Raw genomic sequence first — 19,167 nt, 5'->3', positions numbered from 1 at the left:
TTAATAAATTCAATTTTTTAAGTGTCTAATAATAACCAATAAGTGAAGCGATTTTTAATTGTTTTATTTCTACATTTTGATAAATTAATAACTTAATAATCAAAACGCTCAGTGAATAATAATATGTTATACACAAAACGGTACAATAAGCTTTAACGAAACGCATTTAGCTCCTCATGGGTCACCGTCGATGCGGAAGTGTCTTCCTGCTGTATTTGACGCTCATTCATACAAATATAATATCATCTGTTATCTTTCATATGAGTGAAAAACTATCAGAATATGTTGCGCAGAAAGACAAACGGACGAGAAGATGAGGACAAGGTCAAACCTGATAGAAAGAAGGTGATGAATCCCCATGAACAGGGTGCTATAGTAACGCCATGTGTCTGTACTTTGGTATTATTACCATGCTGTATTTTGTAACTTACCCTGTGAATACTACCGCAGTGGTGCAAATAAAAAAAATCATGGTATTACTATTTGATACCATCTAATTTTACCATTTGTTTCGTAAATACGCTGTTCTGTATGATTTTTCAATGTACTGGTTGCAGCATAAAACGCATTTGGGATTAAAAAAAAAGTAAGTTGTTTTAGAGGGAGTAGCTGCTAACTCTGTCCCTGGACAATGTCACCACTTCATGTCATGTGACCTGCCCACCCACAGACATCAGAGGACTCCGGTGTTCCAGATGTGACTGTCTCTCAGAGGAGCTGCTGGGCTGTTGTGTCCTTCTGGACGAAGGTTCTGCTCTTCATCATCTTCACTCCAGCTTTCCTGAACTACGCCTCACTGCAGAGAGAGGGGCAGGCGCTGTCACCCACAGGTGAGACCTCCTCATCTCTTCAGGAAGACTTTAGGATCATGTGCAGTGTGGGAACTTAAGTTTTCAGCTCATTGTTTTACTATTTCTTTATATTGGCAGGTGCCCAGCTGATTGATATCGGCCTCGGCCAAAAGATCCATCTGTTTTGCAAAGGGTATGGAAGACCAGTTGGTAGGTTAAATAAATAGTTAATCTAAAAATGAAAGATCTGATCTTTATATTGTCAGTTGTGCACAGTGTAAGTGATGTTTCATTTGTGTTTCAGTTGTTCTTGATGCTCCAGCAGGAATGTCTTCAGATATTTGGTACCATGTGCAAGAGAGTCTTTCATTATCAACAAAGGTCAGTTTAAACTAACTGCCAACATGAGTACTGGACATCTGAAAACTTAAAATAAAATAAACCTTAAAATAAAAATTCTGGTTCATGTATGAATGTTTTTTTTTTTTTTTTTTTTTAGCAACTCAGTGTCTTAAGAACAGTCATTTAGAAATTTTAGTTGATTTCAGTTTCAATAACTGTACAAATCTTCCTTTTAAACCATTCTTTCCAAAAAAGTACACATTGTATCATAACTGGTCTTGGGTTATTTGGAGTAAACTGAACTATTCACTGAAAGTGAGTTGCCTGATCTATTCAGTCTATAATTCTGACTTTGGGTCTCATTTACTAATAATTGCTTGAATTATTTCGTATCTGTATGCACAGGAGAACTTATCACACAAAACAAATGATGCTTAATTCACAATGTGTGCATACACACATTCATTTTTCTTCTGCTAATGTTTTGAATTTGGAGTATTCTAAATGAGCATGACTGTCATTTGCGAAAACACGCCCAAACCTTCTCCAAAATATGGCTTTTTGCAGAGAGTCGTTTACAATCTGCATACAAAAGAAGCTGCTTTGCTGACACATTATAGGAGACATTTTCAAGTTTGTTTCCTACAGTGTAGGTCCTAGACTGTAGGTGAATACAACCTAAGTATTTAGCCCAAATATTCACCTCGCCCAGTGTGAGTGTATACTTTTGTCTCAAATAAAATGTTTCGCATCTATTTCGGTGTGAGAAACCACTGCAAACGATTCAGTGATTTATGAAACATTCTTGTAATCCGATTAATCAAAAGAGTGATTCATTGACAAATTTGGCATCGCTAGTTCCGAATCTAAACATCTGATGGCAAACATACAGCATGATTACTGAAATGACTCAGGCTGATAGGTCCTTAACTCAGTCTGCTTGCAATCACATCATTCTCTACAGGGCACAGCTGATTGGCTCCTGCTGTATCAGTAGTCAATGAGCTCGCATTTGCTGCAACAGTTGCAGCGCACTTTCAGAGACCCTTCCCCTTCCCCAGCTCCACCTGTATAGATCTGCTACTACGGGTATTTCATGTATGCTATATTGTACAGAAGCAGCATGTCTTATTTGCTTTCAGCAGCGTGTCGTGTATGTATTGGCAGTAGCAAGTCCCGTACTTGCTCTGCAGCAGCAGCTGTAGCGTAGCAGATCTATTCCACCAAGACCAAACATATCAACATTGTCATATCCATTACCATGCCAAACACTCAGAGAGTTGTCAAAATGATTTTCAGGTTGGTATACGTTAATCTCCACGATTGTCAGACAAGGATTTATCAGTAATATTTTACTGGGGCACAACAGTATTTCACTGGGGTTTGTGCCCCAGTAAAAGGATCTAGTGACTCCCCTGACTGGCTTACAGTACATATGCATATCTACATTGTCATACAGAGAAACTCGCAGCTCAAGCTGTAATGCAGCTTTTCTTACTCTTTCACTGTATATGATAACAGATATATAAGAGAGTTTCTCTGTGTATAAAATTCATCAATCATAACACAATTATAAGGCCTTTTTTTTGCGTACAGTATTTGTGATTTCAGTTCTTTCTAAAAATTTGTAATAAACTTTAGTATGAAAATTATTGGAGTATCATGATTTGTTTGTGAGAATGTTCATACAGTTTAGGGCTGTCAACGAATATTCTAAATTCAAATATATATTCGAATAGTTTTAAAAAACAGGAATTCGAACGTGAAAATTAATATTCGAATGTGAATTTCGAATATGGAAAAACACGCCCGCGGAAGCAGAGGCGCGGCTGTCTGCTTTGCGAGTGGGCGCGTGCGCTGCCTGAGGGACAGGTCACACGAGTCGCACTGTCTAGCACAGCGTCACTGCTGAAAGTTGACAGTGCACTAAAAAGACAATGGAATAAATTGCAGTCAGTTTTTCCTTTTTTTAATACAAGCACCAAGAATGTAAGTAGCCTTTTTCTTTTTTAATAGCACTTTATTTTTTATGAACCTCAGGGTAAAATTTCTTTGTTGTCACATTTCTCGGAATTGTGTGCCTCATTTTATTTAACGTTAAACAGAAAAGTTCCATGTTTACCACAGCACAGCTCGCTCGGAGCGTTCAATGTCGGTTCTATACTGTAAAACTTCAATGAATGTTAATAAATTTGTTTCAATCACTGAATAAAGCCTGCTATATTTGGGACAAGAGTCGCGACCTTAAATTGCTTGCACAAAACTCTTGATCAGCACTCAACGTGCTTATTGTTGTTGTTAATTTAAACCGTTATGCGCAGAGAGAGCGTGAGCGCGAGGGCGAGAGAGAGAGAGAGCGAGAGTGAGGTCTGCGGTCTTGGCCATTAGTTTATTTACTTGGTTTTGTGTTGGTAATACATTGTCAAATATGTTTAAACTTAAATTTACTACCTATACAAGTAGTTATGTCTCTTTGTATTAATTTGTCCTGTTATTGACGTAATTCGTTATTGACAAAATGCGCAACCAGATGTTCGAATAGTTCGAATATTCGTGTGTTTTTAGAGGGAATATTCGAACGTCATTTTTGAGCAATTTTGACAGCCCTAATACAGTTTTCAAATTCTTATGTGAATGAGACCCAATGACTCTTGTGTATGATTTGCCAATTGATTTGACTGATTCAATAATGAAGTAATTCATATGCAAATTGAATGGAGCGTTTTACTGTACAGTACTTTGTTAGTTTTTTATACTTATACGGTGTATTCTGAATGATCTAATGCAATCTCTTTCATTAACAAGATGATAAGAGAAAGCCTTTCACTGCTCTCATGTACAACATTAAATAAACAAGGCAGCACCAGAGTTTTCATTGATTTGAGTCCAAAGAGGCCATAAAGACATTATTGATTTTTCTTCATCTTCCGCAAAGTTAAATGATTTCAGCTTTCAATGCATGTGCTGTAGAGTATGTCCTGTATTACTCTAGTAAGGCAGTGAGGTGACGTGCTGTCATTTCTCATCACAAAACTACAGTTGTGGAGTGCTGGAGATTCCTGCTGATAGCCTGCTTTACAGTGACTGCATTACAAACATTTGCAATGCTTGATGATAAAGATGAACTGATGATTATGATGGCGAAATTGTGACTTTGTAAAATTTGCAGTGCTTTTAATGCACACTTTATTTGTAGATTAAGTTTCTTAAAGAATTTATAAATTAAAGTTTTTGAGTGACAGTTGAGGTTTCTCCTGCTCTCGTTTTTATGACACTTGATGATCTGTGATCTGTTGTTTCTCAGGTGTGCACCTATGACAGGGTCGGCCTAGGTTTTAGCCGAAGAACTCTGCAGAATGAAACTACAGGCACCGAGAAAGTGTGGGGAATATCAACCACTGGAAGGTATGAAAGTGTCTTAGTCTGAAGTTTTTCAACATTGTGTGTGTAACAGTACCATAAAATGTCCACTGTATTGTTTTCAAATAACTTCATTGGCATTGAAATTTAATAAGATGAATGATAGCTGATGGGAAACTATTTGTTCCTCCAGCATGGTTCATAAAATGAAAGATGACCTGACACAATTCAAGAAATTGACCACTATGAAATGTTTATTCTGTAACAGTGGTCAAATATTGACACTTGAGCCTTATAGTTGAGCCTTATACTTATACTTGAGCCTTATATATATATATATATACACACACACTATCGTTCAAATGTTTGCTGAATAGAAAGTCAAAAAGAACAGCATTTATTTGAAGTATAAATCTTTTGTAACATTATACATGTCTTTACTCTCACTTTTATTCAGCAATGATGCATTAAATAGATCAAAAGTTAACATTTCTTTTAAAAAAGAACGGTAGTGTACTTATCCACAGTATTGAAATATTGTATGGTTATATTGTGCTGTAAATCTGAAAACAAAGAAACATCCCTGAAACACATGAACAGTTTTAATCCACAAGCGGGTATCTGTGCGTCTCATGTCCTTGACAATGACCTCCTAATCTATTCAATCAACGCTGTTGGAGAGAGATGTCTTTGTCCTTGTCCTCTGGCAACAAGACGTCCTGCCTTTAGGTTTTTTTCATCTTACATCTGGGGCCTATACCATGAGTGGCTGGCTGTTGTTTAGCTTATGTTTCAGTGTAGTTTGCGCCAACCCTGGGTTTTTGGCACCATGACAGTGGTTTGGCTTTTAGCAGTGTTCATCGCCAAACCGAAATTGGACCAATCAGATGTGAGCAAAGGATTTCTTTGTAAATTCACTCCACCTGTTTCTACTCCAAATTAAAGGTCACTACATAGCAAGTCTATGTAGCAGTCTGGCTTTTAGTAACACTTATTTAGAATAATAATATTGTATGATTTAGATATTATTTATGTAATTATTAATCGATCACACGTACAATTTTAGTTTATCAATTATTTTTACGCACAGTTTAAAGGAATAAAGGTAATATAAATACGCTTTATAATCAATAGATTAAGCTATAAAATGTGATGTAAAATGTGAAAATGTATACATGTGATCTTAAAAGTTCAATTCTCTCTATACCTTTATCAACTGTATAAATTGACTTCACAACTTTTACTTGCACTGATATAGCAAGACTTTTTCTTTTAGTTGTCCTCTTTCATAGACAGCTATTTTGTTCTTGCTGTCTAAATTTGTTTAAATTCCTAATATTTTTTTTAATCTCGTAATATTCTGCAAAAGAGAGAAGTGAACCGCGCTGCTTCTCTTGTGAGAAATGAATCGCAGTTTCACTCTTTCTCAGCATGTGATTGGCTGTTCGCTACTGATGTCACACCTAAACTCCTAAACTCAGGATCAAAGCCTGAGTTGATGTAGAAAGTTGATGATCAGCATCATGGTACCAACAAAGCCTGGTTGGATTGGTTTGGTTTTGTCAACTCAAAACTAATCCTGTAACCCGGAGTTTGTTCAACTACTATCATGGTACAGGCCCCTGGAATCACTCTTATTGTGGTGTTGTTGACATTGTAACATGTAGCAATTCTTCATGCATTAAAGTAATGTGTAGAGAGAGGACAGGGGAGTTGGTTATAAGAGGTCTTTTTTTCTCTTCTGTCTGGCCTCTAGAAGCAGGCGGACGGCAAGCTTCAAGGAAAGATATCAATTTGACTAAAGTTCAGTAAGCTGGGAGCAAAAATGTTTTGATGATCGTCCATTTTGTTCTTTATTGAAACTTTTTCTTTTGGAACCTGATTTGATTTGCTGTTGAAGGAAAGCCAATAGTAAATGCTAAGTTTCCTTTTTTGAGAAGGGCATGTGTTTGTTCTTGGACTTATTGACTATGCATACTACCATACTTAACATTTTCATAATGAATAACACTTTTCAACTTAATTTGAACTTAACACCAAAAATGTGTACTTAATGATTAGATGTAGCCCAAAACAAACATGAAATAAATGTGTAATCATTTGATTGAAAAACAATCTTCTCATAAACAAAATTGCAAAAAACAACAGCAATAATACAGTAGTAACAACTAATAAATAATAATTGCTATTGTTATAATTGATATAATAATTATAATTGTTATAATAATAATAAAAACAAATAAATACATAATAATTGTTGTTAGAGTTATACTTGCTATAATCAGAATAATTAATAATTATTACTATTATCATTATCCAAAAACAGAAATAAAACAAATATTAAATATTAGATCTGTATATTGTTTATCAGAAAATTAAACATAAAAGGAATCTGTACTGATAGCAATCTGAAAATGTCGGTCAGTCTCTAGTTTTTCTCGTCCAATTTCATACCAAAGACACACAGCAGTAAGTCATTCAGCGCTCAATGAATCTTCATGGCCTTTTAGTTAATGAGGATGTCAGAAATAAAACCCATTAGTGTCTCATGGTACACCGTGCTTATTAGTTTAGTGTGTCAGCCTCTGGTTTGAGGTCAGGTTGTCCTTGACGTAACATCACTGACCGCTTTAAAATCTGAGCAGGAGTCTGGGACAGTGGGCGTCCCGTCTGGAGGTGAACGGACATGTGTGTCATAATGTGTCCTGGTGATTAATGAACTGTCAGATGAGTCATGTCTAGACTTTACTCACACAAACCTGCGCTCATTCCTGACCTGCATCTCTCCTTGTTTATCCCTCAGGATGGTGGATGACCTTCATCGATTGGTCAAGGCTGCAGATATAGCCACACCCTTCATTCTGATTGGCTCTGAGCTGGGCACACTCAATGGCAGGTTCTACAGCCACATCCATGACACGTAAGTCACATCATTCTGTTTGCAAACAATCAAGTCAGTTATATCTGAACATGTCAGGAAGTTTGTTACCACTACAGAATGCATGTTCAGTATGTAGAATGCATTGGTTGTTTAAGGTTTTTCTTCCAGGCATTTATACCTACCATGACCAAAAGGTCCATGAGGGCAGAATGGGGCCGACCTTTCGGCACACACTCACCCGACCCTCCACCCTCCATCTGACAGATTTAACGTTTCATCTGCTCTGATGTGCAGCTTTAAAACCCATAGATTCAGCTGTGTCAGCCCTGTAGCGCCCAAGTGTCCCTGCTGCGGCTCTGAGCCCATCCATCTCAATCGATAGACACTGTTCATTTCTCCTCACGGTGTGTGTGAGGTCTCATCTGTGCTCATGAAACATCTTCTGTCTGGTCTTTTTGCTCTCTCCCTGTCTCTTCAGGCAAGTGTCTGACCTGGTGCTGATCGATCCGATCCCAGAGGATGTCTTTGAAGAAGAGAAGTGGAAGCAGTTCTGGTGAGTCATCAGCCGAGAGAGAGAGAGAGAGAGAGAGAGAGAGAGAGAGAGAGAGAGAGTGTGTGTGTGAGGCACATATACCAGCTCCATCCTAATGATGAGAGCCAGAGGCAGATATAAATGTGAAGTGGTTTTTTTTTTTTTTGGATGTTAAAATACTTTCTCTTACTTTAAGCGATTCAGAGGTTGATTTTCCTGAAAAGCATACAGACTGTAGACTGTAGCATGTATTAACACATGATGACTCTGTTCGTTTTATCATCCCGATAAGCAATACACAATGAAAACAATTATTTTAGCAATTAAGTTTGGTTATGCTAGTGGCACATAAATTACACACTTCACCATTGATTTGATTTTTACGGGACAATAATGAATGGATCAAGTCATACCTGTATACTAAATTTGTATTCATTGATAAACAAATAATATCTGATTTGATAGTCTAAAATGATACTATCAGACTGTATATTTGATATTTATATAATATTAATATTTCATAAAATACTATTAAATCCAGAAAAAATATATGAAAATATAATATTTCAAAATTTCATTGTATTTCAGTATATATATGAATTATTAATATTATGTAAACACATTTGCATTCCAATAAAATATACAATCTTAATTATTAATATATTTATATTTTAACATTAATTTATCAACTCATATTTTTCTTTTTTTTTCAATATATATGGAAAATACTAATATTCCAGAATTAATAATATTAATAATTCAAAATTTCTTAGTATTTAGTCCTGAGCTGACATAAACTCCAATTTATGCAAAACCTGAAAATTCATGTTATTGCTGCATAATTGGAATATTTTTTCTTTTCTCTTTTCAAAATACACTTTTCTGTGTACATTCTAAATTGTACATCTGAATTTTAACCTAAAACCCATGTTATTTGTGCAGCTATTTTAGTGTCTTCATCTAATTTTTTTGAAAATAATAAATTCTCCCAGTTATATTGAACCAAATGGGACCACATTTATGATTTGTTTTTTTAGTAAAGATTTGAATTGAATCATTGTAAGAGCAAATATTTGCTCCCGTACTGTTTACATTTACTGTGTCTTTTGTCAGAGCTGAAAAGAGCAAGTCTTGACTACACTTTCTCTGTTTAGTCCTGAAAAATCTGAGCTGCCCGTAATATACAGCCCACATAAGCACTCATTAAATATTTACACAACCACGTACAGCTCCAATTGCATGGGTATTTAAGCTAGTTGCAGTTTATGTCCGTAGTTAAGCTTGCTGAAGCTATTGAATTTCAGTGTAAGTACGAAATAGTCACATTTTCTGGCCTTGTTCTACTTGCTATTGGAGTCATTTAGCAAGGACATGATCGCAGTTCCTCAGAGATCCCTTCTGCACGGCTCTCCTTCCTTCTCAGAATATCCCGTTTCATAAACTCCTACCTCTATTATTTATCGCCATTATGCGACTCGAATGAGTTCAGCTAGATAAGAAATGAATATGTCCGGATTGACTCATTTGTACGTGACTGGACGTGAAGCAGCGCCATTTATCTGGGAAATGTGCACAATTACGCTTTGATTAATAGATGCTCAACCTATTGAGTGCAAGACGGTGTACATGCAATCCAATTACTTAGGACACAGTGAATTAAATGTTGTGGATATTAAGTCAGGGCTTAAGTTAATATCCGTATCACACAAGTTTTATTACTGATCTTAAATCATAAGTGCTGCTGGTTTAAATGAAAGATGCTGAAGATGTATTAAACACTTCTGCTTAAGATTATGTGATATCTGTGCAATATAAATCCTGCATACTTTTTTTTTTTTTAGAACAGCTTTGCAGGCTGGAATAATTTGTGGAATTTTCTACAATATACTTTTATTGTCTGCAGTTACTGGCTTAAAAGTATGTGTATAAAATAAAATTCCTATTGGAACTTATATTGTAATTTGGAACTGATCATAATGGGAATTGTTTTATGTTATTCCATCAGAACACAAGAAAGCTAGATATTTTATGACAAGTACACTACCGTTCAAAAGTTAAGGGTGAGGAGTTAAAAGAAATTAATACTTTTATTCAGCAAGGACACATTAAATATATCACAAGTGACAGTAAAGATTTAACATTGTTACAAAAGATTTTTATTTCAATGCTGTTCTACAAATCCTGAAAAAATGTATCACGTTTTCCACAAATATAAAGCAGCACAACTGTTTTCAGCATTGAATAATAATAATAATAATAATAATAATAATAATAATAATAATAATAATAATAATAATAATAATAAGTGTTTCTTGAGCAGCAAATCAGCATATTAGAATGATTTCTGAAGCATCATGTGACACTGAAGACTGAAATATTTCTGCTGAAAATTTAGCTTTGCTATCAAAGGAATAAATTACATTGAAAAAAAAATATTCTAATAGAAAAGTGCTATTTTAATTTGTAATAATATTTCACAATATTACTTTTTTTCTTCTTATTTTTTTTTTTATCAAATAAATGCATTCTTGCTGAGCAATAGACATTTAAAAACCTTACAAACCCCAAACTTTTGAACAGTAATGCAGATCCCAATAGGAATATTAGTTTCCCAATAGGATAAACTGCCCATTCCTGGCCATATCTCAAGATTTTAAAACTCATATAGCTCCGCTAACTGTCCTAAAGCAAGCCTAGTAGATTAAAGATATTATACAGTTAAATGTTTGTCTCTAGTTTTAAGAGGCACATAATTAGGGATGTCCCGATCAGGTTTTTTTGCCCTCGAGTCCGAGTCCGAGTCATTTGATTTTGAGTATCTGCCGATACCGAGTCCCGATCCGATACTTAATACATAAAAAAAGAATAAAGAAGAGCGAAAAAACAGATCCAGGATGTTCCTTATTTTTTATTTAATTCACCTTATTTTAACATTCAACAACTCTGTAAACAAACAGAGCACTTCTGTGAGGTAGCTTGAACAATCAAGTAATACATAAATTCTTCACTTTTGGACTTTAGTGCAACAGTAAATATAAAAAAAGTCTAATATATAAACAAATAGCACCTCAACTTAAAATACCCGGCAGGCATGTAAACAAATAAAAAATAAAAGTGCTACAGTGTTTGCAAAGCCAGTAATGTGCTTTTAGGAACTACACTCCTAACTCTTACACCGGTTTCACACTGCACTGTTAGCAGAGCGTGCAGCGCGTATTTTTTTCGCCGCCCATGTCAGATTAAACCAGGCTTTACGGTGCGTTTCCACTGGCGCGTTGCGAGCGGAGCGGAGCGAGCGTTTTCAATTCATTCCTATGGAAGTTGAGCTTCACGCTCGCGCAGTGCATTTTGGGATTGCCAGCGGACCGGAGAAAGCGTTGAGAGCGACCGAGAGCGTCAAAAAGGTTGGGCAGTTTTTGACTTTATGCAAATATCAAGCGAAAAACGCGGTCGGCAGCCAATTGCTGTGAGGTTCGTGATGTGACATCTGTTTTGAGAGTTTAAAAATATGCAAATTTTGCTGGAGTTTATGCTGGATTTAGTGCGTAAATCATTTTGTTTACAAATTAGACGCTTTGCAGTTGTTATATATATGTTAAAGATTTTATTTTGGATGTGTTCATTGTGATTATATTGGCTGGGTTTATAAAAGTTTATAAAATTGAAAGGATCTTTGCTTGATGCATTTGGAAACAAAGCTTGTCTATTTGTAAATGTAATCGCGTGCATTTCTGGTGATTATACTGTCCGTGTGTTGAAAAAAACTTCGATTAAACACACTCGCAATGACACACCCCAAAGCGGAGGCGTTATAGCGTTGCCAGCGGCACTGAGCGGACTTTTGCCGCTGTAGTGGAAACGCACCGTTACGGTGCGTGTCCACTGGCGCGTTGCGAGCGGAGCGGAGCGAGCGTTTTCAATTCATTCCTATGGAAGTCGAGCTTCACGCTCGCGCAGTGCATTTTGGGATTGACAGCGGACCGGAGAAAGCGTTGAGAGCGACCGAGAGCGTCAAAAGGTTGGGCAGTTCTCGACTTTATGCAAATATCAAGCGAAAAACGCGGTCGGCAGCCAATTGCTGTGAGGTTCGGAATGTGACGTCTGTTTTGAGAGTTTAAAAATATGCAAATTGTGCTGGAGTTTATGCTGGATTTAGTGCGTAAATCATTTTGTTTACAAATTAGACGCTTTGCAGTTGTTATATATATGTTAAAGATTTTATTTTGGATGTGTTCATTGTGATTATATTGGCTGGGTTTATAAAAGTTTATAAAATTGAAAGGATCTTTGCTTGATGCATTTGGAAACAAAGCTTGTCTATTTGTAAATGTAATCGCGTGCATTTCTGGTGATTATACTGTCCGTGTGTTGAAAAAAACTCAGATTAAACACACTCGCAGCAGACACACCCCAAAGCGGAGGCGTTATAGCGTTGCCAGCGGCACTGAGCGGACTTTTGCCGCTGTAGTGGAAACGCACCGTAAAGCCTTGTTTATACTCGACGCAGCCGCAAGATCGCGAGGCGCGCGCGGCAAAAATGACGTCATTGCGGAGTGGGCGGTCTCGCGCGTTGGGTTCGCAAGACCCAATTTCGCCTGGCGGTGTGCACGGCACTTTTTGTAACAACGCGCGCGGCGCCGCATCCGAAGATGAACGACTTCGAGCCGAATCTGGCCGAGCTCGAACTTCTCACCACATGGGCACCCAGTTTGCACATCTAAATAAGTTCCTTACATTTAAAAAATGAGCATACAATAGCATAATAAGTATTTTTAATGAACATAAAGGTCCATGTTTAATAAAAATGTTCACACAACTTAATGAAATGTTTAGTGAAATTAGAAAATATGTAAGAGATTGTTAATTTAGTTATATTGTATACACATTCTCATTTCCATATATTTGTTTTTATTGTCACGAGTAATAATCTCAGGGTTTACTGGGTTTTACACAATTCTTTTTGTATGGTATTGGTGGTGGTGTACTAAAATAAACTGTCACGTGTGTATAGCTTTCTTCTTCTCACCGCTGACTCCTGATGGTTTAGAGGACAATTACCCAATAGTCGCCCCCTGTCGTTTCAAAGAATAGTACAACGGCGAGCGCGTCAAGTATAAACGCCTCGTCCGTCTGGAGAGGTGCGCGCGCGGTCTGCGGTGACTCGCGCTCTTGCGGCTGCGTCGAGTATAAACAAGGCTTTAGAGCATTCACACCGCGCGCAGAGGCGGCGTGGCAGTGCGGAGCAGAGCAGAGCAGGAGTGCCGCGATCGTTTCGGCGCCGAGTCTATTTTTGCTGCGCCGCTTTTGCTGAATTAAAGTGACAATACATTGATCATGGCCAAAATACACCGCAGTTTTATCCAAAAAGTGCATTGATGATATCTATTGTGTTTTAAACAGTCAATCAAATGACCAACAGCAATTTAAAAAGAAAACAAATGTCCAAAAACAAACTTGTTGCCATAACAATAAAATCAAAGATGAAACAAAAGTTATATAAATGAAATTATTAATAAAATAAGCTTCTTGACAAGTCTTTTCTCTTAAATGTATTTGAAAACGAAAAAAAAGCTATGCCAACTTATCCATTATGGAGTACTCTGTCTGTAGCCTACACAACCCGCGGTTCAGCCGCGCGTGACAAACGCTGCCAGTGTGAAAGCAAAACGCACGTGTCCTGCTCCTGCTCACCATACGCACTGCTCCTGCGCTGCTTACTAACGCGTGCAGTGTGAAACCGGCGTAACTCTGTGCCACCGCATAAATATTGATGTGTTAAAAAATAATGAGAATATATATATCCGAGTCCTGATCGGGAGGTAACGTCCGATTCCGATCGAGTCTGAAAACACGTGATCGGGCCCGATTTCCGATCATGTGATCGGATCGGGACATCCCTACACATAATGTTCATTTCAAGTATCTTTGATAAACAAGAATTGTTGCTGCTTCCATTGCTAAATGCTAAACATTCTGTAGTTGCCTTGACAAGATTTTTTAAGTTCAAAACACTACCTGTTAACACAAGTTTTTAAATTGACTAACTGGAATGAATTAGTTGAGTTAACTTAAAAAGTTGAGCGTGACAGGTTGCCTTATTTTTTCAGGTTGGCTCAACTTGTTTTTTTTAGTTGCCCTTGACAAGACATTTTAACTTCAAAAGACTACCTGTTACTCATTTGATGAACAAAAGTATTTAAGTTGACTTTAATTGGAACAAATTAGTTGAGTTAACTTAGGGTCCCATGACATGAAAATTTCACTTTATGAGGTTTTTTAACATTAATATTCCCCTAGCCTGCCTATAGTCCCCCAGTGGCTAGACATTTCGATAGGTGTAAACCAAGCCCTGGGTATTTTTGAGAAAATGAAAGCTCAGACGGGTGAATCTAGAATCTTCCCTTTATATCGTCATAAGGGGAAAGGTTACCTCCCCTTTCTCTTCTTTGCCCGCAAAGAGAATTTGGCCCGCCCATGAGAAAATGAGCTGCGCAAGCGCGATATTGGTTTTTCCTCGAGAGACATCATGGCTTGCAAACGAGCGAAGCATGGCAGTTGCTCAGTGTTTGGATGTACAAATGAACACAAAAGTATTTTTTTAGTTCCTTCATCCGAGCCTCTGTAGAAGTGGGTAATGTGAATTTCTGATTTGTAATTGTTCATGTTCAGACAGATAATCTTTCTCTCAAAATCGTTTAATATTGTTTATGCATCAGTAAATCAAGCCAGTGACTAAAATATCAACTCTTGGTAGGATGAAAATAATCTTATTTAAACTGTGATTAAAATATATACAGAAAGCGCTCAAAGAACAATCCCTTTCCAATCGCCCAAGCTGTCAATCACACAGCGCAAGTTTATCTGGACACTTGCAAAAACTCATTGTCAATACTCATTGTCACTGACGCTGTTACGCTTCACAACAAAGCTCTTACTGTACTTACCTCATGTTTGCATTGGTGAAATCATTAATGAGAGTACAGAAACTGCGTTGCAATGATAAGATCTTCATTCACATGATCAACAGGCTGTCATCTGCTCGATGCTCATCACTGCAACCTTTTATGTGATGGGAATAGATCTAAATACTCACGATTCGTTAATCTCGATAGCTGTAATAGTAAAAACGTATAATAGCTGTAATAGTAAAAGTATTCGAGAGAGTTCCACATGTAATGCTAGCTATTTCATATGCATGAAAGCATGTCAGCCAATCACAGCAGTGGGCGTTTACACTGAAGTCTCACAGCAGACACACCCCTTCAAACAGAGTGTTCAAATCAGAGGCTAAAATCAGGCTAGGAAATATGCCTTTTATTTCTAAATTATTACAATTTTTGATTTTAAACATTATAAGGGCACCCCAGGAAACATTATAAAATAATAAAATAATCCATGTCATGGGACCCTTAACTTAAAAAATAAGGCAACCTATCACATTTAACTTTTTACGTTAACTAAACTTTTTTTACAGTGGAGATACTATATGTGCGTTTTTTTATTTATTATTATTTTATTGAATTCTTTGAGGATTATAATTTGCTTCCAATTGGAAAGCAAATGATATGATTGGTTGCATATTATGATTCAAATTCTGTACATTTTCCAATAGGACTTTTTGACAAGCATTAATTTCTAGCTCCATTTCCTGCTTACAGATTCGTTTTATGTTACTAAGTGTCTCCAGGGTGTGTCAAATCAGCCATTAATTCTTTGAGCGATGAGAGGCCATTACATGAGGCGTAAACTCAAACTAAAAAGACTCTTTGTTTTGCTGACTGGAGTGGCTCCGTATTCTTTTGAATCTTTTTAATTGGGTCACAAGTCTGCGTAATTGCCGTCTTCGTCCTTTCAAGAAGCCTCGTGTGGCGACTAAGAGATAAACTGCCGGTGTCCAATAGGGAGAGCCGCTGCACCTGAGGATGACAGCGGAGACGGTATCAGCGTCTTCCCCATGCCAGCAGGATTTCCACATCAAAAGGGCGTCTCATTAACACTGCCTCACTCTGAAATGAGTTATGTTATATCTGAAAAAAATTGTTTTGTCACTCCCCATCGCTGGAGAACAAGAGTGTCCCCGCTCTCATCGGGTCTGAACTCAGATGTGTGGTCAGGGACTTGTGTAAATGCTCAGATTGTGTAAATCATCAGAGGTGGCACATCAGAGGTGACACAAGTTGAATCTAGCCATACTGGAAAATCCAGCTAAAATCAGTTTGAAATGAATTTGGCAACAGTTTAGGTGGTCAACTAACTGGGCTACCAGCTAGTAGACCATCTTGAACCAGCAACAAACCAGCTACCATTGCAAAACACTGGTTTTAGCTGGGTTTGCTAGTCATATCAGAATATGTTTGATTGGGAACAGATGGTCTTTTTCTTTAGATTTTTTTTTTCTTTTTTTCTTTTTTGCTGTCGTGACAAAAAACAGCTGAATTAAGTTCCTGTGAGGTTTACACAGTACAGACTGTGTTTTTTCTTTTGAAGGAACAGAAGCAGCTGTCAGAAAACCCCACGCTGGCATTTACACGTAAACATGTCAGAATTGTCAACTTTTAAAGTCTCTCTCTCTCTCTCTCTAGAGAGAGAGGGATTTCCCCCAAGATAAAGTCTTCTCTTTTTGTGCATCCCATCTATCAAACTGCAAAATAAAGCTCATCAAAATTTCTGTGGCTGATGCTCCAGTAGAACAATCTAGAAAATGTAAATTTTTCTACACCCACACACACACATTGGGTCTCCATGTTTTATGGGGACTTATAGACATAATGATTTTTATTTTGTACAAACTGTATATTCTATCCCCTGACCCAGAATTTTTTTTTTGCATTTTTACTTTTTCCAAAAAACGCAAGGTTCTGGTAATATATACATATATATTTTTTTAACTTATGACCGTAGCATCACAAGCATGACACTAGACACTGAATTAAATTACTTTGAATAGTAGAATATGTTCTTATAAGACTAGTAAACAAGACTGGCTGATCAATGGCACCATTTCATTGGAAAAGTTGTATCTGTGGATGTTTCAATATTCAAAGCTCTTGTTTATTGGCTGTACTGGGAGCTTCCTGTCAGGAAAAACAGCTCTTATTGTGTTTAATCACTTTAAAACAGTGGACTGAGTGAATCAAGGGGCGTTCACTCATTTGCAGAAACAAAGTGACTGGAAAACATTCACAGATACTAAAGGAAATGAAGACTGTGGATCTCATGTTATTCATCTCCTGGTTGTGTTGGACAGTGTAATCTTGTGGGAATGCCTACTTGCAACCACCAGCACAACAGCTTGCCATCATCCAGTGATTAAACCATTGTTGGTGTGAACGCACTTTCAGAAGGGCAGCGGTACGAGACCCTGCAAAGCTGAGCAGGCCGTGACAGGTCTGAGGTGCAAGATGATTGATGAAGACTTCACAGTCAGACGCCTTCCTCACAGACACCTCTAAAAGACAAAAGTCAATGGAAAAATTAAAGGCAGTCAATCAAGTCGTCTTATGTGTATAAAAGTCATATTGGGAAAATTGCTGGCCTTGTCTGTAACAAGCCCTTCTGTAGTAGGAGAGAGATCATCTGGAATTTCAAGGGTCTGGCTCCAAAAATGACAATTAACAGTAATTAGAGTTTCTTGTGCTGGAGCAAATGCTGTCAGTCATCAGTAATGAAGTAAGGACACTTTATAGTGGTGTGTTTACAGCTGTTCTTGTTCACTCAGTCTATCACAGTGAGACACGACTGCCCCCTACTGACCGCACTCAGAATGACCTCACCACTATATATGGCTTTATACACGCATTAGCTGGCATTAAGGCTCAACTGTAGTTGTTATCCAGATGTTTTGTGTATTTTCTCTGAAAAGCTTTATATATATATATATATATATATATATATATATATATATATATATATATATATATATATTATAATAATAAAAAAAATGTCAAAGGAAACATTATTTCAACCAAACAGCTATAATGTTATCAAGGAGAATCAAAATATTTCATGCAGGAATTAAAAGTAAAATTCTAGTTAAAATCAGTACATGTTTTTAGGACAAATAATTTTGAATAATTTTTATTGATGATGATAACAATAGTATTAAAGGGTTACAGACATATCCAAAATCATGTGACTATATGAAACAAGGATAGGAAAAAAAAAAAGTCACAATGGTAAGATAATACATAAACCAACAGAAACATGTTCGGCAGGTATTTCACAGCAATGATTGCCTAGCTGTTGTCCCTGGTCCAAGAGATTTTCTTAGATGAGAAAGAGTTCCAAGCTTGTACAGTGACTGGTCGCGCAGTTGTATGTTCAAGGTTGACAATGTTGACAAGGCTATGGATCCAGAATGATTTCATACACATATCCTGAAAGAACCAGTTTTTCAAAATTGTTTTCTTTGCAGAAGTAAACCCTGCAAATACCATTTTTAACTGAATTTGCTTTAGATTTATATCAGAATTATCATTAAGGAGACAGAAACCAGGATTGGGAACATGTCAAGTATATCCGCTAAAACTGAATTTACATGCAACCAGAACTTAGAGATAACTGGACACTCCCAAAACATGTGTAAAAACGTTCCAGGTGAAGCAGTGTTACATATATGACAGTTGTGAGTAGGTTGTAATTTCATCTGGAATCTCTTATAAGGTGTGATGGAGGCTCTATGTATGGTTTTGAAGTGAATTAGTTGGTGAGCTAGGTTCTTAGAAGTCATACTTAGATTGCACCATATTCTCTTCCAACCTAGGTTTATATTTAAACTCCCCAACTCCCTGTTCATTTTTTTATTTTGTTAAATCCATTTGTCAAACCAATATCAAATGTTCAGGATTGCCTTTGCAAATTTATTTGGTGATGGTAGTGATTCAGAATAACACATTTTAATTTTAACATTCATATCATAGATATGATATGATAGGTTGTTAAATTTCACTGCTTTTGCAATGTAAAAATGTCTATTTCAGACCAATCAAACTGTGAAATTCAATATATGAACAGAAGGAAATATTTTGTATTAGGCCGGCAGTCCATCCTGTCATATCGGTTTGAATCAAGCAAAGGTAAATAATCAGTTGAAATGTATTTGTCACAACCTTCTCCCCTTGGTGTTGAGCCGTCCATCTGGGCAGCTCAAGTGGTCGTACAGGACATAATTTGCCATGCAAATTCAGATGGCTCTTATCAAGCACACTGTGTGTGTGTGTGTGTCAAAGAGAGAGAAACATTCATACAGACTCATGTGTTGG

General features: G+C 37.0%; 1 protein-coding gene and 1 long non-coding RNA gene across 2 annotated transcripts in view; both read left to right on the top strand.

Moving 5' to 3' along the window:
• LOC307171843 overlaps positions 1 to 19,167 on the top strand; it is a 77,499-nt gene that overhangs the window by 40,950 nt on the left and 17,382 nt on the right. The window lies entirely within an intron of this gene.
• Positions 182 to 19,167, top strand: part of LOC307171842 (uncharacterized protein) — a 27,432-nt gene continuing 8,446 nt past the window's right edge. Inside the window, exons 1-7 of the mRNA XM_079893751.1 lie at positions 182 to 345; positions 671 to 830; positions 930 to 1,001; positions 1,096 to 1,172; positions 4,438 to 4,538; positions 7,297 to 7,413; positions 7,853 to 7,927. Coding sequence (XP_079749877.1) covers positions 283 to 345; positions 671 to 830; positions 930 to 1,001; positions 1,096 to 1,172; positions 4,438 to 4,538; positions 7,297 to 7,413; positions 7,853 to 7,927 — 665 coding nt within the window. The 5' untranslated portion in view covers positions 182 to 282. The remainder of the gene's footprint in view (positions 346 to 670; positions 831 to 929; positions 1,002 to 1,095; positions 1,173 to 4,437; positions 4,539 to 7,296; positions 7,414 to 7,852; positions 7,928 to 19,167) is intronic.

Source organism: Squalius cephalus, assembly GCF_949319135.1.
Source record: "Squalius cephalus genome assembly, chromosome: 15".
Classification (NCBI taxonomy): domain Eukaryota; kingdom Metazoa; phylum Chordata; class Actinopteri; order Cypriniformes; family Leuciscidae; genus Squalius; species Squalius cephalus.
This window is presented reverse-complemented; position numbering and strand designations above follow the sequence as displayed.